At 39.4% G+C, this 25,000-nt stretch overlaps 2 protein-coding genes and 1 pseudogene across 4 annotated transcripts in view; 2 read left to right on the top strand and 1 right to left on the bottom strand.

Annotated features, from left to right (window-relative positions):
• LOC146451953 (dynein regulatory complex protein 9-like) overlaps window positions 1–24,228 on the bottom strand; it is a 25,983-nt gene extending 1,755 nt beyond the window's left edge. Inside the window, exons 1-12 of one of the 3 annotated variants that reach the window (XM_085098423.1) lie at window positions 23,998–24,228; window positions 23,279–23,387; window positions 22,800–22,866; window positions 17,200–17,328; window positions 16,617–16,698; window positions 16,415–16,510; window positions 15,930–15,995; window positions 14,865–14,939; window positions 14,498–14,581; window positions 13,765–13,812; window positions 13,410–13,511; window positions 7,692–7,923 (exon numbers count right to left, since the gene is read on the bottom strand). In XM_085098423.1, coding sequence (XP_084954549.1) covers window positions 7,795–7,923; window positions 13,410–13,511; window positions 13,765–13,812; window positions 14,498–14,581; window positions 14,865–14,939; window positions 15,930–15,995; window positions 16,415–16,510; window positions 16,617–16,698; window positions 17,200–17,328; window positions 22,800–22,866; window positions 23,279–23,387; window positions 23,998–24,183 — 1,173 coding nt within the window. In that variant the 5' untranslated portion in view covers window positions 24,184–24,228 and the 3' untranslated portion in view covers window positions 7,692–7,794. Of the gene's footprint in view, window positions 1–7,691; window positions 7,924–13,409; window positions 13,512–13,764; window positions 13,813–14,497; window positions 14,582–14,864; window positions 14,940–15,929; window positions 15,996–16,414; window positions 16,511–16,616; window positions 16,699–17,199; window positions 17,329–22,799; window positions 22,867–23,278; window positions 23,388–23,997 lie in introns of those variants that run through there. The other 2 variants (XM_085098424.1, XM_085098425.1) reach the window with 2 other exon arrangements.
• On the top strand, window positions 11,963–13,398 carry LOC146451954 (uncharacterized; annotated as a pseudogene).
• A 547-nt stretch (window positions 24,229–24,775) lies between the features above and the next one.
• Window positions 24,776–25,000, top strand: part of LOC146451951 (G patch domain-containing protein 1-like) — a 10,973-nt gene continuing 10,748 nt past the window's right edge. The window contains exon 1 of the mRNA XM_085098418.1: window positions 24,776–25,000. This exon is cut by the window's right edge and continues 374 nt beyond it. Within this exon, the coding sequence (XP_084954544.1) occupies window positions 24,805–25,000 (196 nt within the window). The 5' untranslated portion in view covers window positions 24,776–24,804.

The raw sequence follows: 25,000 nt of genomic DNA, 5'->3' as shown, positions 1-25,000 counted from the left end.
ACAGATTTAGCACAAATGAAAGGCATTCTTTACTTAGATCTTATGTCAAAGCCAATAGTTCATCTTTCTGTTACCAATTTTCGTTTTGTTAAACCCGGTTTAAATCGCTGTGAATGGAGCTTTAGTCGAACAGTTCTTAACTACTAATAATAAAGTAAGCAGATGTTTACATGTCTTAAGGACCTCAAGAAAGCACAATATTCCTAGGTGGAAATTGTTCACTTGTTTACCCAATTTTATATAATGGTTTACCTGTCTATGGGGCGTCTGAACCTGAAACTGATATTATTCAGAACTTCTTGGATAGATATCATAAGTGTTGTTTTGTTTCTTATCCCATTTCAATTAAAGGCCTTTTCAGTGAGACTGTAAAATTTTTATTTTTAGTTATAAATCTTAGTAGATAATAACCTGCTTGGTCCATTACATCCCCTTAAAAAAATTAGGACTGTTTATACATTATCGCCGCAAAAGACAATAACTTTTGTCTTTAATTAACGTCGATTCTACAAACAACGAACGAAAAAGACCACGTTTTCGAGTTGACTTTGTAACCAGGCTTCTTACTTAGCAGCCTGGCCTTCTCTAGAAACCAGACCTCTTCAAGTGTTAATTCCTTTCTTTTTTTTTTTTTTTTTATGGCCGACGGACCGACCCACCATCACAAGAGTCGGGGCGAAGGGAAACGAAACATTTTATTGGGATGGCGCAAGGCCAATGGAGTTTATCAGTACCTCACGTGGAGATGCACGAGATGTAGCTGCTGCAGGTGTTGATTCTACAGGAATTGGAATCTGAGGATCATGAGGATGACAATCATTCACACACTCCTCAGGCTGATCCTGCAAATTCCAATCCCTGTAAGATTCCAACAGCAAAATCAGGTCGTTGCGTTTTGGCCGTGGCTTAGCGTTATTAATATCGGTGAAGGGAACACCGGCAGGCCACCATGCAGGTTTGCATCGTTCTTTTCCCCATCCAGGGCGAGATCTCCCTACATGAAAACAAACCAAATATATGCAAGTTAAAATCCACTACTAACTGATAATGGTCAAGAATATTTTAACTCTCAAAACCTTAACTTCTATTTGATTTTAAAATTAATGCAGTTCTAAGGAAAAAACATAGGGTTGAAAAAGATGAAAAAGATTGACTATGGCAAATTACCAAGACCGATAAGTACACTGGCACTTTAACTCAGTATGAAATGTAAAACTACCTTATCTTGATAACATGTTATTACATAACCCTGGTAAATTACTATATCCACAGTAATTCACTCACAATAAATTATCAACTGAGAGTAATATATAAGATCTTCATTCATTGATAACTACTCTAGGCTAGGACTTTAACTGAAACAGGATTTAAGGTTAATCCTGAACGGTAAAAATGAGCTGCAAAGAACGCACAATAAAATAAGTCAATCTAAATTACAGTGGAGGTGAAGGAATAAATGACTGTGTTAAAAAAGTAAAAACCACACTTAATATAAAAACATTACCATCTTTCATCACAGCTTTGTAGAGCATTTTCCGGAGATCCCCAACCCTGGACAGGGAAAAGTCTTGATGGCTGCAGCCATCTTTACCTCTGCCGGTATTCCCTTCACCGTCATCTTGTTGTGCTGTAGGAAAATTAAAGACATGCAAAATTAAAACTTGTGTCTGGCAAGGAAGAAGCAACACAGTATTTATGTGCCTGCTAATGATTGTCATTAAAATGTAATTTAATATATTGGGCATTTAATGAAAACTTAATAATCCTTACCAGATTGATGTTCAGGTGTTTTCATGTGCCTTAAAAAGGCTTCCTGCACCTTTCGGGAGTCTTTTAGATGTTTTAATCCTGGAACATCTAAATGTAGAATTGACAAAATCAAATACATTTTCCAAGGCACTTGCATTCCACGTAACAAACATTTCAGATGAAGTTTAATGTATATTCATGTTGAAGTGACCACTGAATTTCTATAACTACAACTTCTGATGTCTGGATGTGTGGAATCGATGGGAAATCGATGAAATGCTTCAAAGCTTGCCATAGTTGTGATTAACTAACAAAGATCAGCGCCTTAAACTGGCAGAGTTACCCGTTGCTATCCAGAACTTGCCGTTCCTGTAAGCCAGGCACAGAACAGGCAGGGCTGTACGAGTGTACCATTCTTTCATCTGGAAGCAAAAAACAAAATAAATCAAATTATCAATAACTTGCTGTATGAAACTCAAAACCATGTCAAAAAGACACTGAAAAATTCAGTCTGTTTTCTTTTATAGTTGTAAAGAAATCACATTAACTTTATTCTTAGCGCATAAAACTGTCGAAATGTAGAATTTGGGAAAAATGCTGGTTTCCAAAACAACCATTTAGAACGCTAGATAAGAGTCAAAATTTTGTTATAAAATCAATGGATACGTAGAAAAAAACTAACTTTCCTTGAAAGTACACCTACTAAACATGTTAAATTTGCTTTTTTCAAAAAATATGATTTTTTCACTTTTTTCCCTATCGGGCCACCTTAAAGAAATAAACTCAAAGGGTCAGTTATTAAAAGACAGTTAAGATGATGTTTAACAAAACCATGTTTTACGCCATTTTCAATTTTGCCAACAATCATATCTAAACATTGTCTACTGCCGACGGTAACAAGAAGGCTTGCATTCCAGACTAGAAAACTATTTTTTTTTCTTAAAATAAACCACTTATTAACAGATTTGGAGGCCCACTGATTGTCTAAAGCCGCGGCCTAAGTAGACTCTCTTTAAATCAAAGGCTCCTGTAAGCCAACTCGTGAATGCAGATGACACATCAGTAATTGAAATTAAGACACTACACTACCCTGAAAGCAAAAAACTATATCTTTGCCCAATCATGTAACGAGAAATAACCATTCTTGTCCTAAAATGGTTGTTACCTTATTTCCTACACATTGAATAAGGTTATTCTGATGCGCCGATTAATTTTTTTTGTTTTTTTGTTCAAAATTTACGCTGACACTTCACTAATTGAATTTCTAAATTCAATTATTTTTAAATTAAATTGTTTTTAAATTCTTAAAAGACACCGCACTTTGTGGAAAAACGAAAAAACTTATAACTTTGCTCAGATTTAACGAAAAATCGCCATTCTTACACTAAAATGATTGTCAAGTTGTGCTTTACAGATTGAGATAAGATTATTCAGATGCGCCGTGAAAAAAAATCTCGTGTTTTTTCCACTAATTGAATTTAAAACACTGCGGTCAAAAACTAAATAAAACCACAAATCGAACAAAAATTTCTTCGCCGTTAATGCTTGATTTCCGCTGTTGAAACTATCGAGCATCCCTTAGAAGTTCCTCTTTCGATTCACCGTTTCCAAGGTGTGTTTTCCTTCCGAAAACGCAAAATTCGCTTCGACCAGCGCCAGAGTGAAATTCCGCTACATTACGATTACTCATTCACTGCGCATGCCTGACAGTTAACAACACGAACCAACCAACCAAGCAAGTGAAAACCCCACCATCGCTATAACTCGTTCATTACGCATGCGCACATTCACTAGTTGACAACTGGCCCAAAGTGTTTCAATGAAACAGAAAAGGACATTACAATCTCACTAGAAAAAATTTTTCAGACAACAAAGCTAATAATCACTTTCCTTGTTGAAATACATTACTATCATTTAAGAAAGTCATAGAAAATGAGTAGCTATAACAGTGCATTATTTCTACATCAGGCCTGTCTGAGCAGTTTGCTTTGGAAACGTATTAAATTTTGGGAAAAAAGTGTCAAAGGCTGACCTTGGTTAATCTAAAAAATATAGGACTATTTTCTAATAAACTAAACTGAAGTGCTGAATTGGTGGGGTGTAGGCACAAAAATTAAATAAGCCACCTATTGTAGCTTATATTAAATTAAAGTGGTTGAAATTGAATCTTTTCACGGTGGCCAAGTTACTACATCAACTGAGTTAATAAACCCTTGAGAAATTTTCAGCCAGTCAAATGATTGATTTATTTAATAAAACGTCTATCAATAAATCAGACAGTCAACCAACAAATCCACAATCGATCAATCAATAATTCTATGCATCAGTCAATCAAAGTGTTGATCAAATGAAGGTTTCTTACAAACAAGGTAATTTATTCTACTCTTCTCTAAATCCATTCTCCAATATAAAACTAGAATATATGCATTCTTGCACTTTGAAGTAACCTGGTTAAACATATCAATGGGGTAATTTAATAATTTTGAAACCATTTTACGTAACATGTCAATGGATCATAATTCGAATAATAACTGAAATAAATATCAAATTAAAACAATTAAGCTTACTTTTATTTCCATGGATTCCATATAGTCCTCATCCAACTTTTTTTTCAGCTGTTCATCAATCTCAAACGTCGCCACCTGCAAAAATTTTAATAAAAAAGCTAAATATAAGATAACAGTGCTTTCAAAGGGAAATAATTGGCCTAATGCTCAAATTAAGTAAACCCTGGTAAACTAGCATAAAGGACTTTAAACAAAGTGCGTTCGATCTCTAACGAAATAGAATTTTTTTTATTGCACTGATTGCTCGGAAATGGTCAGAGAAAGTGCACTTGTGGTGTGCTTTCAGTGCCCATACAATAGCTACATGCCAAAAGGAATGTTGTTAGTATCATCCTCATCATCATCATCATCATCGTCGTCGTCGTCGTCGTCGTCGTCGTCATCATCGTCATCATCGTAATCGTTATCGTTATCACTATCATTATCATTATCATTATTTATTATTTTCTTGCTCAGATACAGAGGGAAAATATTTCTGCAAATGGTCCAACTCTTTTTAGCGGTCACTGGCAAATCCATTTTAAAATGGTATGAAAAATTTAGTGTCAAAATGTTCTTTTCCATAGTTGCGTTCCGCTGCGTCTACGAAACACTTAATTCAATTACTAAGCGGAGAGTTGTTTGGCTATGGCATAATGTCAATGAAAGTAAGATGTTTCTTTTCTTTTTTTTTTTTCTGTGTATAACTTGTCGCATGCTGATTGGCTTGTGAGCAGGGATTTTCATTCTTTCGGAAGAGCTACTGTAGGTTTTAGACATCAAGTGCCACCGGAACGTTGGTTGGCCGATGATCCGGAAAATTTCCGCTTGATACGTGGGTTTCATCTAAACTGGTTGAACAGAAACTTTTTTCGGAACTGAAACTGTGTAGTGCACATGGCCCAACATTTTTCATCACAAGAAAATGGAAATTTTTTACCCACCTCGTTTCTGACATTCCTGTCCTCCATGTTGAATGATTGCCTTTTGAAAATGAATAAAAAATTATTAAACCGGGAACATTCTCTTTAAGACTAAAAGTAGTAAAATCGATTGTACCGTTTCGTTAATGACGCGTTCTTAGCAAAACCAATCTGATTATGTTGGATGATATTTAATAAAAGGTTTTTAATTCTGGTCGCTATAAGTTTAGACATGTTTTTGCGTCCCTGTTCGCGAGCATGCGAGCATTGTAATTTTTATTGCGAGCACGAGAAGTAGTGATCAAATTTGTCTTGCGAGCAGCGAGCATTTTAGGAAAAACAGCTTGTAACAAGCGAGTACCTCGTAAATTATCCTTTAGCAGCAAATTTTTGTTTATTCATCTATGTATTTTTAATTTAATACGTTGAATGCGCGCAGTAGTCAAAGCGAGCACTTGGCTAAATTTGGCGAGCAAATCGAGCAAAGGCAAAATTTTGCGGGCACTAGATAATTTTAAGGGACCATTCGATACCCCTTTTTCAAGGAAAATGGCGAATAGCAAAAAACGACACATGTTTGCTAAACGAAATGAGCTTCAGAGGGCTTCTACTATCAAATGCAAGGGTGAACAGCATCCTACTTGTGTTACGTGAAAAGGAACAAGAACTATACATTATACCAGTCAGACAAAAAAAATTGTCAGGTTTCAACGATATTCATGTACAGAGCTGATCAAAGACTGTACTACACGATATCTACACAGTACACGAAAATAGGGAAATAAAACTTTTAAAAACACTTACCACGTGTTCCGGAATGTACCTTACTGAAACCTTGTTCTTCAATGCAAGCAAGGTTTATGTGATTTTATGTACCGAGGGCGCAGCCCGAGGTGAATGAATCACATACCCACGAGTTATCCCGCTTATTTTTTACGTGGGCGAGGTTGCAATTAACTGTGGCGCAAAATAATGATAATTTGGTTTTCTTTGTGGTTTTGACACGCATACGCCGGTCGAAAACAAATAGTTCTCCGCACACACACACACCCTTAACAATAGGGAACTAGCAACGACGACAGCGGCGGCAACGAGAACGCCACCAAACAATAGGTTTAACTAATGAGCAGCAGCAATCTCTCAGTGCACGTGCGTTATAAATTTTGGTACATTTATTTGCCGTCATCAGCAAAACAACAACGTGAAATGACCAAGTTCAAGGTTTTGTGGAGAACGCCAGTGACGACGGTAAATTTTTCCTTCTCATCCGTTTCTATCAGTTTAATTGTCGGATACTTTGCTCACATTGTACAAGTTGAACGAATTGGAATAATCACGAAGTAGTAGAAGTTTAATACGCGAAGTCATTTTACTTTACTTTATTTATTTTATATTGCCAAGTGACGTTTTCGTTGCCATTGCAATTGCCGCAATAGGAAAAAAAAGTTCCGAAAAGACGCACTGGGGTTTCCACATTGTAAAATAGTATAATAAGCATGTTATTTTTTCATTTTTGATACGCCGACAAAAACAACCAATATGCGTGCTAAACAAGCATGACAATATAAATTCCGGAAATTTTGACATTGCCCTGACAACTTTACAACCACTTTTTTCACCACTTTACTGCAAACTTGGCAGAAATCAGAGATTTAGTCTGAGGAAAAACTTTTTCTTACGCAAAGTAATTTTTAACAGGAAGTTCCGGTATAAAAGGGGCCTGGCCTGTCCATTCTCACCTTTAGTTGTCAATCAACCATCAGAGCGTAAACAACTGACAAACAACACGCGTATTTTTCTCCGGGCTTTACCGGTTAAATTGGCTTGGTTATCTGTTAAACAAATTAGAACTTGATATCTTATATTGCGGTGGTAATATTAAAAACTTTTGAGGCATATATTTTCAGAGGACGCTTGAGTCAAAACTTGCCATGACTGGAGGGCGTCTCACGCCCACAAAAGTTTGGAATGAGGGAGGGGCTTGCCCCTTTATAGTGGAACGTCTTGTTTAGTGGTTCGGTAAATCCAGTAATTTTTGAGAGAAATTACTATCCTCTAACAATCTGGATACGGACTAAGAAAACGCTCAGTTTTCCCGTGTCTTGCTCCATTGTATGTATTCTCGGCAATATTCTGGAAAAAATCGAATCCTATTGACTACTTATTGAGAAAGGAAGTTTATTGAGATGCCATACGAGATGAAACACCTTATCAAAGTAATATTACGAAGGGAGAAAATTTACACAGTGACCTTTGACAAAAAAAAAAAAAACCGTTTTATGGTCCTTCACCTTGCCAGTAGTTTGTGAAACTAGGCAGGGTGAATTATGCATCCAAGGGAAGGAGCTTAATATCGGTGGGCTTGGTGTGACTTAAGAGTGTGTGTGAAAAGTGGGGAAGAGCAGGTATCATTATTGGCCGGGAAGTCAAAATGGTACCAAAGCATAACCTATAAAAGTTTCAAAAGTACAGCTTCTGTTAAAATCGATATTTTATTCGTAAATTTACACTAGTTTGAGTTGATACAATGGGTTGTTTCTGTACAAATGTGGATATGAACATGCTTGATCGTTCAGTTACTTCTTCTTTTTCTTTCCGCCGCCTTTCTTTCCAGATTTCTTTCCTTTCTTTCCCTTCTTCTTCTTTTTCTTGCTGTATGGCCCGAGTTGCTTTCGTACCATCGTACCACGCCACCAAGATTGTAGCTAAAAGAAGAGAATAACGCAGAATTTAGTTTATATTAGTTAATTTAGTCCATATTTAGTTTATTATATCTCCCAGTTAGTACGCGCGGCGTGAATGATCAATTTTGCAGGCCGTATTTCATTACACGGCCCGCTAAATTTGAACTTGACTTCAAATAAATAATTTCCTTTCCCACGCGCCTGATTAACCTGAGAGATATAACTAGTAGTAATCAGAGATTAGTGAGATGCGTTCGACCATTTGGGAAAAGAAAGTTACATTAACTGCCAGATATTTTCCACATGTTTATTTAAATCGCTAAAAAATGTTATCATTGTATAACCCAGTGTTTATAATATAATGGTTATTTGGTGTGCTTGCTTGTCGGGTTTGACCTTCTCTTCACGTTTGCTGTGCTTGCTTGTCGAATTCTGTAGTGTGCTTCCTTGCTGTGTGGACTGTTATCAGGGAAGATGCATTGTTTACTTTTGAAGTTTGGAATCTTGCGAAAGCATATCGATATGTTCATTTCCTTCGTTTGTTGCGGGAGTTGAGTTTCACGTTAATAGAGGAATAGAAGCCAAAAGATTGATAATTATATAATAAATAAATAAATAAATAAATAAATAAATAAATAAACAACTAAATAAATAAATAGCTAAAATATACTAAATGAAAGAAAAATATATAAAAATATATTTGCTGCGTAAGCAGTACGCAACGCGAGATTATACTTGATTGTACTTGAATCTTTTGAATGAAAACTTAGAAAAAAGCATTTCCTTATTTTAAAGCGTACAACATTTACGGTAGAATTCGGCAAGGAACCGGGGAAACTTCAACGTGGCCGTTCATATGCCATTGCCTTTGAGCAGACATTGAAAGCCGCCACGAGACATCTTCGGCGTAGCGTTACAAATTTGCATAAATATTATTGAGATCATCTCAAAAGGCAATGTCACGTTTTCTCCATTTTCTATCAACTGATTCAGATTGTAACCGTGTCTTCCACTGATAGATGACTGGATAACTTGTTCACTAAACCCAATTTGAACAGTGAATGAAGCGAAACTAAAATATTGCGACTTTTTGGCCGCTGTTAATTCACAAGCCGAGAATTGAAACACGCGCGATCGCTTTTAACCTCGCTAAATCAGTACGCTGCACATAATTATGCTTTAATCTTTTGAATTAAACCTTCGAAAACAGCATTTCCTTGATTAAAAAACGCACAATACTTTCGCTTGTAATTGGCAAAGAAGCGGCAAAACGCTTGAAGAGCGAACTCTTTCCAGCTCGAGCATACACGTGCGCACATCCATCGCTCCAACAAAATTAAGAACGCAAACAAAGTTGGCGGCTGTCTCGCAGAGTTGGTCCCCGTAAAACGGAACCGAACTGTGGCCGTTTCACTACAAGAAACCAACGTTGCCTTGCAATAACAAAAACTGGGTACCACTGAGTGCTTGCAATCCCTTATAATCGAATGACTTGATAAAGTGTTTGCCATTGCAACTTCACCAATTCGTTTCACTCGCACTAGGAATGTTGCTTTTCTCGAAACAAATCATGGCCATTTGCCGAGCTACACAACTCGGCAACTTTTTGCTTTGGTGACCACAAATCATGACCATTTGCCAATCTACATAACTCGGTAAGTAAATTATTTGCCGAGCTACACATCTCCCAAAGTAAATGTAATATATTTTGCTGAAACTACGCAACTTGTCTCTTGATTTAGTCAGCGCAAGGCAGCGTTGGTTTCTTGTAGTGAAACGGGTAAACAACACTACGCTGAATTTATCCATGTGTCTTCGCAGTCGTACACACTTCGTGAAGGCGTTGATAAATCTAAATTTAACCCGAAAGTATTTTTTTCTAACTTAAACAACGCAACTTCCCTAACGAAGCACAGCCGTCCAGCCAGCACACCAAAAACGATGCAAGAACGTGAAACTCCACTCCCGCTGAAACGAAGGAACTGAACATCGATAAGCTTTCGCAATAATTTCGCAAGATTCCAAATGCCAGTAACTCTAACTTCACCGTAAACAACACAACTTATCTGATAACAGTCCACACAGCAAGAAAGCACAGTCCAGAATTCGACAAGCAAGCACACCAAACGCCAAGAAAAGGTCAAACTCCACAAGCAAGCACACCAACAAGCACGCAAAACGTGAAACTCGACCCCAGGGGGGGCTAGCAGCGAGGCCTGGAACCGACTATTGATGATCGCCCCAGTTAAGAAATTTGACCGAGCGAGACTAAGTACCGATTTTTTGATAAACAAACATGGCGGCGATTTTATGTGAAGGCGCGTCTGTGCGGATTCGCAAATAATTTGGCTATTCGACGTCCAAACATCACAGGAAAGTTTCGGTCTCTCTTTTACCTGAAGTTTGGTCATCAAGAGGGATCACGGATGCAAATTCTGCAGCGAAAAACGAAAATACTGTAACCAACGACTAGCTGACCCATATAGTTCACAGGGCTAGACCAGTGAGACTTCTTCCATTCCACTTTATCGTTACCTTCCCTGTAGATTTTTTCATTTAAGTACACTGTAGAATCTCTCCCTTTACGGCAACTACCCACTGGGAGTCAACAAACTGTGGATGCTCTGATGATCTAATTCTCTGTTTTGCTTAAGTTAAAATGTTACTGTCATGCCCATACTCTCAACAACAGATTTTTCTTCTCTAATCTCTTCTAAATGGTGAGCAGTTGAGAGGTGATGTTAGCAGCATTTTGCTCTTCAACTTTGCCGAGTGAGCCACAAATATTGACTTTTGAATTCATTATGTATGCTTGTTCAATACATAGAGAAACCATGGTTGATTTACCATCCCGGAATCTATTTGGTACTGTATCTCCCTTGCAGTTGGTTGTTAGGGTGTATTCCCAGTAGCCCCATTTTGGCATCCACCAATGGGGGAAAACCACCATACCGATACAGGTGTTCATGGACATCTGTATTGTAAAGGGCGACAGGTAATACAATAATATTTACATGTACCTTCCAAGTAGGTTTCTGCACATGCATGTGGTTTCTGCAAGATCTCAGTGTACCAGTACATTGTTCACCCGGTGCTACTGAACTCAACTTCCCAATTTTTTGCACGAGAGAATAAGGACCTGAATGTCTTTTCACGTAAGTTAATCTCCCCATACAGACAAGAGACAAACACCCTTGCAACCACTCATACAAACCTGGTAGCTCTATTCACAATAATGTTGAGCAATCTTCTTCTGAGATCTTTATCAGCTATCCTTTCCAGTTGCAAAATTTTCTTATCCAAAAATTTCTTAAGGACTCAAGCCGTTTTCCTTGTGTATGCATTTAAACAATTTGTGCATTAAAATTAAACTTACAGGAATAACTGTCGTCACGCAACATTTAAACAGAGGGAGAATTCCGTAAAATAAACATGCTGTTTCATTCGTATTAAACGACGCTTTCAACAGTTGATACGCATAAAATGTGGCACAAATACTTTTAATACGCTTACATTACAGTTCCAAGCCGATCTTGAGAAATAAGCTTACATTCTGGGCTTTCGCGATGACAGTCGTGAAACACTGCGTGGCTTCTAGTTTCTTCAGAACTGAACAACAATCGAAATTGAACTCTACTATTTTGTCGACGTACAATATCTTCCTGAGATGACGAAAACCATAATCGTTCGCTACACTACAAATCATATTCTTCACCACATACACTCGCTGAAAACATGTCGCTCGCAATTTCATTGCTGACGACTCTACTAACCTAAAACAAAGCTGGCACCTCATTCCAGCGGTCTTGATTAATCGCAGTGTTCAAACTTCGTACTACCGCAAAATAACATGCTAACAGTAAAGTAACAATGACTTAATACGAATGCGTTTTCCACCGTCGAGTCGCCACAGACAAAATAGCATGAATCCTTCGCATTTCGCGCATGCTCGTTACGGTTTTCGATTGATTGACAGATTTCTTTACTGGGGCGATCATCACTTTCCGAAAAGCGGCAAGATCAAAGGTAGCTGCCAGCCCCCCCTGCTCGACCCGCTTGCAACATTAAAAGATGGCTCTAGCGCGAAAACGAGGGGGCGGCTCTTATACGAAAACGACACTTTAAAGATGGCTCTAGCGCGAAAACGAGGTCAGAGTCGTCATAAGTTCGCACCAGTTTCCCGACCGACACATGCCCCTGCAAAACTCAAGCGGGGGGGCTATTTGGGTGTCCTTACAGCAATCTCGAAAAGTTCTGAATAGCCGTACACAGGCACACCAACTCAAAAGACACAGGACGCAAAAACGAAATTAGGCTTGCGTTCTCCTTCGTCGAACGCAATAAATATTTGACTAACCTCGTTTTCTCGGTCTGTACTGTAAGTTAATTATATAAGTTACGGATCCTCGTTTTTTTCCCGCTGATTTATGGCGCGAAGTCCGTAACTTACAGTACGGACCTCGAATTCGTTGAGGTTAAGGCATTTATTTGAGTTCTAAATAATAATAATAATAATAATAATAATAATAATAATAATAATAATAATAATAATAATAATAATAATAATAATAATAATAAGCACTGAAAGTCCTCTTTTTCGAGATGACGAGGGATCTGAGGCTAATTGATTCAGTCCCTCCCTGGTACTCGTGTGCAGTGCCCAAACCAGTCTATGAGTCATCTGAGGCATGTTCCAGCTTACGCTGAACATACCACCGTCAAGGCTAACAGAGTGGACGCTCGATTTGTGGACCACAAGAATAAGAAGGTGTGGGCTGTGGAGATGTCCTGTCCGTGGATGGAGCATCGGGAAAAGAAGTCCGAGGAGAAGACGGTCAAGTACGGGCCACTGCGATTCGAGCTGAAGTAGCGGTACCCTGGCTATGACGTTGAACAATGTAACATCATCATTGACGTGCTTGGGGGATGGTCAAGGGATGTAAACCTGACAATGAGGAAGCTCTTTGGCAGCCGGGGTTATGACGTATTGAGAAGGATGCAGAAGGCTACCATCTCGAGTTCTCTCAACATAGTGAGAACTTTCAAAGCTACCGTCAATTGACTTTCCTTTAGGGAATAGCGTAGAAGCTCCATATAGTTTTTGTGTCGGAGAACTTTTATATTTTATAATGATAATGATAATGATAATGATAATGATAATGATAATGATAATGATAATGATAATGATATAGCTAGTAGTAATCAAACATTAGGGGAGCGCGTTCGACGACACATACAACTTGTTGTTCAACATTAGTTTGTAAAGAGTGATAATGGTGGTAGTGTATGTTTGTTGTTTTTGTTGTTACTAGTCCACTGAAGGATTATCCCGAAACCCCCCGGGAAACCGTTCCGGTTTCCCAAAAATCAATAACGCTAATACCCAGTTATGCATGCGAGCGAAAACCCGTGAAACAACGATTCTAGCTCTACGAAAGAAAACGATGAAATTTCAACTGCTTCATCTCCTAGTCTGGAAAAATCAGTTGCCGTAACAATTAACTCACCTTAGTAGCGGCCTTGAGTTCTTCCTCTTCTTGCTCTGCTTTCCTTCTTTTCTGTTCCTTGTCAACGCGGTCTTCTATCACAACCTTTTCGTATTCAGAGTACTGTGAAAAAAACAAAGCGGTAGATACTGTTATCAAAGAAACCAGAGTTCAGTCTAAGCTTTCCAGCATGACTACTGAATTGCTTTCCAGTATGACCCGTGAGTTGTACGACACAAAGTCCGATTATCAATTTATTGTGTCAATGACAAAATGCGAGAAACTTTCTATTTAATGGCAGTACAAAGTTCTTATTACATCGGCTTACATTACCCTACACCAACTCAACTTCCTAATTGTATTGGTAGATTCCTACCTTTAGTGTGAGTTCCTGCAACTTTGCCAGATCATTGGCCTTGGATGCCTGAAAGATAAAATTGTAGGAAACAGATGCCATTAAAATGAATGAAAACTTTTGGTTAAACGCAGCATTCGCATTCTCTAATGATATCAGGAATTTCTATCGGCAGTCGGCTTAACGGAAATATAAGAGTACAGTGCAGTAAACATTTTGCTTAACAAGCTGCTTTGTGGTCCTAAAGTAAAATTCAATTCTTCCACGAGCGCAGAGCTTCTTAAAAAAATGGTTCCTATATCAGAAGAGACGGACACTTTTAGAACAAGCCACTGTTTCTTCACCATAACGCAAAGAATATTTTTTGGCTGTTGCAGATAAGTGTTAAAACACGCAAGCAACCAGACAACGCAATTTGATTTGCATTATTGAACAGTTAAATTTCATTGTTGGTGAAAACTGGATCGAAAAATGTGTTCGTCATATACGTAAGTTCGCCTAAGTCGATCCTAGCTTATTATTCGCCAACAAAAGCATTAAAAGTGCATCCATAAACTATGAAAGGTGCGCTCGGAGCATTACGCTCTGCAAAGTCGTCAAAACTACCATACAAAATAGATAGTGGACTCTGCCTACACCCCCCCCCCCCTCTACCCCAGACAAGGTGACCCCAGAGAAGGTGGGTCCTCTTCCAACAAACTAGTTATCACCATTTCCCACCGGTCGAAGTAGCCCAAGCCGTGGGGGTACAAACCTTCAAAACATCCAACTCGTGTTGTTTTTGTTCGACATCACGGTCATATTTTTCCATCCAATATTCAACCTTTTCCTCCAGTATCTACGAATAAATCCATCACATCTTGTTAGTATCTTCAGTTTATCTACTTCGTGGAAAGTATTTGCATACTATACTTAAACCACGTGTACTGAAAATTACTTATCGCGAACAACCTGGGTCACAGTGATCAGCATAAAAATTCTCCTTGTAATATCTATGATTATTCAACCCCTGAGGTCATGAGAACTAAGGATATGATCACCCAAGGTAAATTGTCTTGATATTTTAAGCAGATTGTTTTATTTCTGGGTAACATGGTTAAGCAATATAAAGCTGTATTTACTTGATGGTGTTGCTTCAAGTAAGTCTCAATTTCAGCATTAACTCGAACTTCCTCCTCTATTTTATAGCGCAATGTCTGCAACAAGAACAAAAAGAAACAAGACCAAAACTTTAAAATAGAGAAAACTGGTGGACAAAATGATCAAGACCCTGTCGTTTCACCAGAATGTTACAGCATAGTTACAAGTTCTGAACCTAGAAGGCTAAAAAATTAGACGGCTTGATCAGACAGAGGAATTAAGCCACAGCTGTAAAAACTGCACGGTACAGTACAACTGGTAAAACTAAAATTGGTACTGGGAACTTTTGCGTTTAATTACCCGTTTAATTAAACGGCTTTCTCAACCAATCGGAGTGCTTTTAAGGGAAGTACTACTAACCTCCGAAGAAGATAACAGAGACCTTGAGAATCTAGTATGAGCACGACTATGGATAGGGATACTAAAAAGGGATATAACTCACGAATCTTGATTGTCACGGACAAACTTGACGCATTTGTTTGAAATAATGATAGGTAAGCCCTTTCGTGATTTCAAAAAGACGAGATTTTCTAAGTTTCGAGTACTTGCTTTCAATACTGCGCCAATCTGACAAAAACTCGCAGTAAAATGACGACGGCTATCTCGTTTTCCCGCCAAAATGACACTGGTTCACTTGCGCGCGTTTTGTCTATTAGAAAAACTCCTACTCGTACTAGAGTCTAAGGTCTCTTGTATGACTCTTCTGAAAAATAATGACTGCGTAGAAGGTGCTACTGCTGCCTGTATTTGCTTCGAGTACTTATTGGTTTGTTGCAAGTGCCGTTAGTTTCAGCTGTAGCTTGTAGCTTTGTTTTTATGACACTTGAAACAAGCCACTCTAATTTTGACAGATCAGTGAATCTATGCAATATAACGTCAGTGAAAAAACAGGTTTTTTGGCAGCACCGCAGTTATATTGCTCCACAAAAAATGTCTAAGGAAAAACTGAAATTTAAGACCATTTAAACTCAACATTTCTGGCACAATCCTCATTCCATATGACAACTTGTACATCATGTAAATAACAATGGAATGTACCCTCCTACCTCGAGATCTTCTTTCAAAGCATTCTCTCCTTGCTGACATCTTTTTTGTGTACAGTTGACACGAACCTACCCAGGAAGGAGAAAAAAAAAACTCCTTATTAAATTAACCACTAATAATTGCAGAAAAAAATGAGCTCAAGGTTTTTGACTGTTTTTATGACTGAAAGTCATAAAAGAAACAAACATTTTGCACAGATAAAATGGTCATTTCTTTTAAAAGAAAGTAAGTTCCATCTACACGGGTTTATGGCTTTTGAAAGGATTGATCATTGAAGCCTTGAAAATCTTTGCATGTGCAGATCATATATTCGCATCTATCAAGTTAAGACTTGAACAACTTTTTCTGCTTGAGCCAACCTGTTTAAGTGAACTTAAGTACACCTTAGGGACAGTATCTTGTATCTAAATATGACACTGACAAGGTTATTAGAATCAATGCATTAGATGGTTTCTTGATGCTTCATGTAAGCTTACAATCTTAGTACCTCTGCATCTTTCTTGATGTACTTTCCTTCCATGCTCGTTTTAGCTTTCATTTCTTGGAGCTGATCTTTCAGATGAGCAATCATTTCATTTCTTTGCTGCAACAGAATTAATAACAATGTTCAGTTTCAGAGTGCATAGCAAGTCAGAGAGCACTTCCACCAAACTTTGGAGAACATACATATTTGTGTCTTTAAAACCAACCTGAATTTCATTTTCCTTGTCCTTTTTCACCTCTATCAGCTGTCTTTGAAGGCTCTTCACAAGTTTACGACTTTCTTCCTCCCTGTTAAATTGAATGAATAAACAGACACAAAGTTTTCACTATGTCACACTCATACATGGCTGGTAGTTTACTGGAGAGTGAGGTGGGGTGGGAAGGGGTTCTCTCTACCCTCTCTGCAGGTACACAGGCCCCAGTACCCTTGTTCACTCCTGATATTTCTGTTTTATACCAACTGACAATAACTAACCATCAATGGCCCAAGCTGTAACAAACCACAAGGAGCACCACAAGCCCCACTATCATCTTCATAAATATGAAGTCACACTCTCTCCCCACTGTCCTTAGATGCTTCACTCCAGTCTCAATAAAGATTGAAGCAAGTAGGGGTATTACTTTTCTATGCTGGATGCCATGTTTACTAAGCCCATTGTAGGCTATTAGAGAATTTATTTAGCAAGGGTAATGCATAATATTGCCCTAAGGCTCATCCTCCAACATTTTTGCAGTTATGCATTTCTAGAAGGTAACAGGTGCATTTTGTGTTTCTAGGTGACAGCTTACTTGAGTATTGTTTGTTGAAGCCCAGCTTTCTTTTCTTTCTCGGTATTTACAGCTTTGACGAGGGAGTCGAATGACTTTTGGGAAACCACTTCATTCAGTGTATCTTCCATTACATCCTGAAGAAACTTTCTGGAGAAATAAATTGGACATGAAATATTGAAGCACCTCAAATACCAATCACAACATCACCAAGTTCCACATTTTCCTGATTTCTCTTTCTTACCATATTAACCCTTTAACCCCTAATGTCAAAGAACAAATTCTCCTATCTTGTCCCTACACTTTTCTTAGAAAGTACTGAGGAGAAGTTATTAAAATATCAAGCTTGCAAGGTTTTTTGTTTAAAGGGAAGCATATGGAGAATGATTGTCACTGTGTGTCTGTACATGTATCTACTGTTTAAATGTGTGATCTGAAAAACCAATTATGTCAATATCATTTATGAAACCACAGTCAGCAAAATAACTAAGCAGGGTATTTGCTGATACATTAGCAAACAAATGCCCCGACTGAAGTTTTCCTGGACTCAGCCAGGAACTGTTGGAGGAGGGGAGAGTAGTTGTTGCTGGAATTGAGTGACTCATTTACTCATCCTAGCAGGAAATATGTCATACTTTGTGAACCCATGGCCAAGAAAATAACTAATTAAGCTCATCAAGAGTGTTCCTGTTGTAGTAATATGATAGTGCATGATTATGCAATACATGATACGTATCACATGATTACTGTAAGCAGAAAGCACATGGTATAATACAGTGAGTTAAACGGATGTCTGTGTCTTCACTCGTGTCTTCAATTATATAAAGAACCCTTCGGTTACTACATTGGCGACGAGGATCCCACAAAGAAGAAAGGAGTAGAAGAACATCAGCCAATGGCTCCACCAGAAGAAACCGATAATCCTGGTCCGAGCACAAATCCGCAACAAAACATCACAGTCGTGAATCGTCAATTAAACATCCGTCCGTTCACCATCTCAAATGATGCTAACGACACAGCCGTGCGATGGGCGAAATGGAAAAAGGATATAGAGAGACAATTCAGGTTCTTCGGATTAACAGATCCAGAAGTTAAGAAAGATGGCTTAATTATCTATGGTGGATCGCAGATTGCCGATTTAGAAGATTCCCTCCCGGATCTACCCGCACAACACGAGGGCGAAGATGTCTACTCGCGCTTTATTCGGAAACTAGACAAGAATTTCCTACCAAGAAAAAACAAGGACTATGCACGATTCCAGTTTGGAAACCTTTCTCAGCAGATCGATGAGAGCATGGCGAAATATTACGCTAGACTACGAGCGATAGCAAAGAAATGCGAATTCACCGACGAAGATGATGCAATCCGAGACCATCTTATCAAGACGATGACAAACAGCCGCTTACGAGTAAAAACAATTCGCAATAACTGGACGTTGTCCCAGATCTTGGATGAAGCAGCCATAGAAGAAGAGTCCACTACTCAAGCAAACGAAATCGACCAGAAACTCCAGGACACAACGGAATCACACAAAGTTAAACAAGTCAAAAGTTACAAGCGTGACAACAATGGTATGTGTCCCCGCTGTGGTTCAAAACATGGAAAAGGAAATTGCCCAGCATACGGAGCTAAATGCTACAAATGTGGTAAACGTAACCACTACACCAAAATGTGCCGTAACACGGATCAAAGATACCGCTCAGATGATAAACAAGGTGGCAGATCGGGTCGCCGAAATGACAAGAAAGAAGATTTTCAGCACGCGCCGCGACAGCCAAGACCGCCGACAGATCATCAACACCGCCGAAGACGAGTTCGACACGTTGAACAAGATGCACAAGATGCACGCGACATTTCAGAAAGCGAAGACTCTTTCGATGAGGACATCGCCAGACTCGTACAGCACATGCACGTACACCGTACAGCACAGGACACCATCGAGAAAAACAAATGCGAGATTTGGATCAATGGAACCAAAATAGAAGTTGAACCGGATACAGGCGCCGATGCAAACGTCATGGACGAACACCAGTTCAATGAATTGCTACGAGTAACGCCGGAGGTTAAATTACGCAACACGAAGATCAAGCTGAAAACACTCACCGAAGATCTACCAGTTATTGGAGAATGCGACGTCACCTTAGAAAACAAAACGCGAAAAACACAAGCGACAATCGCCGTTATTCAAGGAACAATCGATTCCCTACCGTTACTCGGAAGACAAACACTGGAAGAGCTGGGAATGATCCAATTTGACGCGACAGGAGGACTGAAAGAACCAAATCGAGAAGAATTACAGAAGATCCACAAGATCCAAACCGGAAATGAAGATCTTAACAAGATTCTCTTTCAGCACGAAGAGAGATTTAGAGGCATTGGCAAAGCAAGAAGAGATGGACAAGACATCGAAATCCATTTACCACTTAAAGAAGCTGCGAAACCGATCGCACAAAAGCCCCGCCGAGTACCATACCACCTGATGGAACCTCTACGTCACCGAATGGAAGAATTTGTCGAGAGAGACATCATGGAAAAGGTGCCAGAACATGACTCCATCACATGGTGCTCACCACTGGTTGTCCAACCGAAACCAAAAAAACCCAACGACATCCGTGTCAGCCTTGACTTAAGAGTACTGAATAAGTCCATGGAGCGCACAAGACAAGTACAAGCGCCTATCACAGAGGACTTCATCACCACTTTCAAAGATTGCAAAGTCTTCAGTAAACTTGACATGAACCACGGATACCACCAGTTCTCACTAGACGAAGAATCAAGAAAACTCATGACATTCTCAAGTCCATGGGGTAACTATCGTTACAAGCGACTCGCGTTTGGAGGTGTCAACAGCCAAGATTTATTTGATGCTGAAATGAGCAAGATTATCTCGGGAATACCAAGAGTCCTTAACAACCGAGACGATATCATGATTGGCGGAACCAACTGGGATGACCACAATGCCAACTTAGCAGCTTTACTTCAACGACTGAAGCTCCACAACCTTACCCTACGTAAGGAGAAGTGTGAATTTGGAAAATCAACCATCGACTTTCATGGGCACCTGTTCACTGCCGAAGGATTGAAGCCCAGTCCCAGTAAAGTCAAAGCTGTCAGCGAATGCAACCCACCGAAATCTAAGGAAGAGCTTGTGTCATTCTTGCAAATGATGGCCTATCTATCACGTTACATCAGCAACTTTTCCAGCCGCTGCGAACCGTTGAGAAGACTCACAAAGAAGGAACACAGCTTTGAATGGACCGAAGCTCAGCAAACTGCTTTCGAAGATCTGAAGACTGCAATTACTTCAGCACCAGTTCTCATCCCATACAAGCCAAGTCGAGAAACCATGGTCATATGCGATGGCAGCCCAACTGGCCTTGGAGGTGGCTTGTTCCAAAAGACTGAACATGGTTACCAACCAGTCCACTTTGTTAGCAGATCATTAACAGACACCGAGAAACGGTACTCTCAAATAGAACGAGAAGCACTGGCTGCAGAGTTTACCACCACCAGGCTACACATGTATCTACTTGGAGCACAGCACTTTCAGTTAGCAACTGACCACAAACCGCTCCTCCCACTCTTCAATAATCCAACTGCAAAGCTACCACCAAGAATAGAGCGAATAGTGATGAAGATGCAGAACCTAGACTTCACTGCAGTACATATACCGGGGAAATCCAATATGACTGACTACCTTTCCCGACACCCATTACCAGAGGTCCAGCAAACAAAACATGAAGGCTACGTCAAAGCAGTCATTGACGCAGACCACGCGATAGTCATGGACACTATCCGATCAGCAAGTAAAGAAGACAAAGTGCTGCAGAAGTTGAAGATAGCACTTGAAACAGGGAAATGGAATAGAAACGATCCAGACCTGATACCATACTACGACGTAAGAGCAGACATTTACGAATCCGAAGGAGTCCTGCTGAGGCTCAACAGGATTATCCCACCAGAATCACTGCGAGACAAGATTGTCAGCATTGCTCACAAACAGGGACACTTAGGCATTTCAAAAACAAAAGAACTTCTCAGACGGAAGTATTGGTTTCCCAGCATGAACAAACGCATCGACGATATTGTTAGCACATGCTTCAGCTGCCAAGTGACCACCAACACTCAGCACACTGAACCCGCCAAGATGACGGAACTGCCAGAACGACCGTGGAACACCGTCGAGGCAGACTTCTGTGGCCCATTTCCTAATGGCGAATATGTACTCGTTGTAACCGACCAGTACTCAAGATACCCAGAAGCAGAGTTCATCAGCTCAACATCTATCAAACCAGTCCGAAGAAAACTGAAGAAGATGTTCGCCACACATGGGGTACCACAGACAGTGCAAACCGATAATGGACCGCCATTTAACTCAAAAGAGTTCCAGACACTTGCAACAGAAATGGGATTCAGTCACAAGAAGATCACACCCAAACATCCGAAAGCTCAAGGCCAAGTCGAAGGTTTTAACAAGCTCGTAAACAAGATAGCGACAATCGCAAAACAGGAAGGGATAGATGTACGCGAAGCAACCTACGACATGCTCCAAACATACAGGGATACACCACACCCAGCAACCAGGAAGACACCCTATGAGCTAATGATGAACAGAGAGATCCGGACGAAACTTGAACACTTCCCATTATCCATACCAACACAGGATCAAGAAGTCAGAGTCAACGACCGAAACTACAAAGAACGAATCAAGCAATACCACGACAAGCGATACCGAGCGACGGAACTGCACCTAGACATCGGGCAAGCAGTCATCGTAAAGCGAGACAAGAAACGAAAAGCTGAGACGCCGTACGAACCGCACATATATGTCGTGACCCAGGTGAAGGGATCAACCATCATCGCCAAGAGGTTAACTGATGGCAAAAGTATCTGCCGAGACAAATCAAAATTCAGACGTCTCAAAAGCAATACCAGCAACACCGATTCCAACGAAAGGGAAACAGGAACGCAACCTCAAACACAGATACCACCTGCATATCTCCCACAACCACCAGCAATAGCAGCACAGAGGGTGGATGCAGCTAGCAACGATGCAGAACATAACCAGGCCGCACCGGAACCACTCAGGCGATCCAACAGAAGGCCTAGATCAGTCTTCGAAGGACACTTAAGAGATTTTGAACAATGACAATTAGAATTTGAGAAACACGTGAGAGAATAGCTAAGAATTAGGACACCGATCGGACATTGGACATAAACTGTTACTGTTATGTAATCGCACGAATCATTTATGATTATATTTTAGTAATAAGAGATCTTGGTCGATTATTTTTACATTCACGATTTGTACAGGAATGTACTGAAAAGGGAGGAATGTAGTAATATGATAGTGCATGATTATGCAATACATGATACGTATCACATGATTACTGTAAGCAGAAAGCACATGGTATAATACAGTGAGTTAAACGGATGTCTGTGTCTTCACTCGTGTCTTCAATTATATAAAGAACCCTTCGGTTACTACACCTGTTGCTCAGTGATTTAAGAGTATCCAGCCAGGGTGTGATAGCTCATGGCTTAAATTTCTGTTAGACTCAGAATTTACCTTAGTTTGTCTGGACACTGAAACAATATATATATAATCAAAATAACATTACCTGTCTGCTTGAATTTTTGAGAGACTGTCACTTGTCAAAGGGTTTTGTCTGAAACTTCTGTTAAGGGCTGTCAGAAAGGATAAAGAAAAGAATATTTACATAAGTGCACTGTCATCCTCCACCAGTAAACAGCTCTGGATTTGTTCTGAGCAGTCTGAGATGTTACAATGAAAACAAACATCCAGTCAGTTCTTGATTCAAACATTTGCATGGTTTATCAACAGAGTACATAATTTATATGGTACAGTGTAAATTGGCCACCGTAAAGAGATTTGGGTGTTGGCATTTTGAGCATAAAACCCTTTGTCAGGGCTAATCTCAAAACATTAGCACTCAAATCCCTTTACGGAGGCCGATGTAAAATAAGTTATCAACTCTGTTGATAAACCAAACATTTGTTTCTGCTCTCCACCAACACAGCACCACAGTTTCTTTAGAAGCTAATCCCCTACATGTAGTTCAAGATTCAGTTAACTTACCATTTGTACTTTCTCTCAAGGACTTAGCAGCAGATTGCAGTTGGGTATCATCCATCACTCTTAAGTGATTCTTGTTATTAGAACTGGGATCATCTCTGTTACTCATTAGCTAGAACAAAAATAATTGACCTCAGGTTAGTTAAATCGTAAACTAGTCCCATGACTTACTCACAGAGCTACTGGGTGGGTCATGTTCCCTGATTTACCCAACATGATTTGTGTATATGTTCTGGTTCAAATTTATTCTTGGTTTAAAGTTTATCTTTATATATGATAATGAGTTTGAAAGAATGGAAATATAATTTAACCCATTGATCACCAGCCATTTCCAGAGGTTTTCCAACATTCAGCCAAATTTGCAAAGTGGTTATTTCCAACCCCGTGTGCAGTAAAAATACACAACTTACAAGGCAAAAAAAATAACACCCCTTTGGTCTAAAATAGTTAAAATTGCTAATTATGGAATAAAAAAACACTAGTTGCCAATTAAAAATGTTCCAAAAAACAAACTCATGAAAGTAAAAATTTATCACTTGGCGTGGAACTTAACTCTGGGCATATCTTCAGTGTGGGACATACACGGAATTAATGCACCCTGGGTTGTGATCAGTTGCGAAACTGGCAAGAGTTTTACTTAGAAAACTTAATATAGGATTACTTTTATCACGCAATTGAAGCCCTCTCTAATGAACTTCTGTTTCTCCATTTCTCATCCTTACCACTTCATATCTAGATTCAAGGAATCTTTGATCCTGTAAAATTTGTCCCAGCTCATCATCCACAATCTGTGCCGCATCAGACCTCCCTTCCAGGGAAGGTGGCATGATATGGCCAAGGATGGCCAGCTGATCAACACAGTCTTCCAACACGGCTGATATGTGAACTGCATCCAAACTTGACAACATTTTGACAACAAAACTTGATGGACGATCAATGGAATGTCCAAATTACTGTGTGGCAATTGATAATAAAATGCTGGCTATTATTGTTTTATAAATGAAGCATGCCAAGGAAATAAGCTTAATTACTAGCTACTTACAAAATGGTTTAAATAAAGGACAAAGCCAAAAAGGAAGAATTTAGTGTAAAGTTTTTCCTATAAATCCTTGTAAGCGTAATCACATAACCCATGAAGTAATTTCAAATGTTTTTAAGCTCTAATAAAGTGGCCAAGACAGAAGAAAACGTACCAAAAGATCTACAGCTTCATGCAAAACTGAATTTGTGAATTTCTATTCACAAGCAGCATACCAACGTTAAGCTAATTTTACGAAAATTCCACGTTTTTTTCCTTGATTTTAAACTAAAAACGTAACCCCAGGCATGCTACTTATCTTTTCTCCTCACTGACCTGAAATTTTATCTTGAATATCCTATTTTATATGAGAATAAATGAAGAACTTGTCAAAAGCAACTGAATCGTGTTTTCTTGACCGCCATCTTTGCTAGTAACTAGGCAACCATTGTTTACGTAGTCTATGATGATCCTCGCGACGGCTATGATCAGCGGATGATCTTTGAAAAATATGCGTCATTGTACCAAAGCGAAATTCAAGATGGCGGACAGCGACGATGAAGATACGCTCGCAAGTTTTGGGACACCTTTTGAGCCCCTGGAAGAAGACGCCCCACGTAAAAAGGCTGTTCCAATACACGAACAAATCGTTACAGATTCTGAAGGCAGAAGACGATTTCATGGCGCCTTCACAGGTGGATTTTCAG

The sequence above is a fragment of the Pavona decussata genome, unplaced genomic scaffold (genome assembly GCF_977016875.1).
Source record: "Pavona decussata unplaced genomic scaffold, jaPavDecu1.1 SCAFFOLD_381, whole genome shotgun sequence".
In the NCBI taxonomy this organism is placed as follows: Eukaryota; Metazoa; Cnidaria; class Anthozoa; order Scleractinia; family Agariciidae; genus Pavona; species Pavona decussata.
The sequence above is the reverse complement of the archived record's forward strand: the minus strand, read 5'-3'. Positions and strand labels throughout refer to the sequence as shown.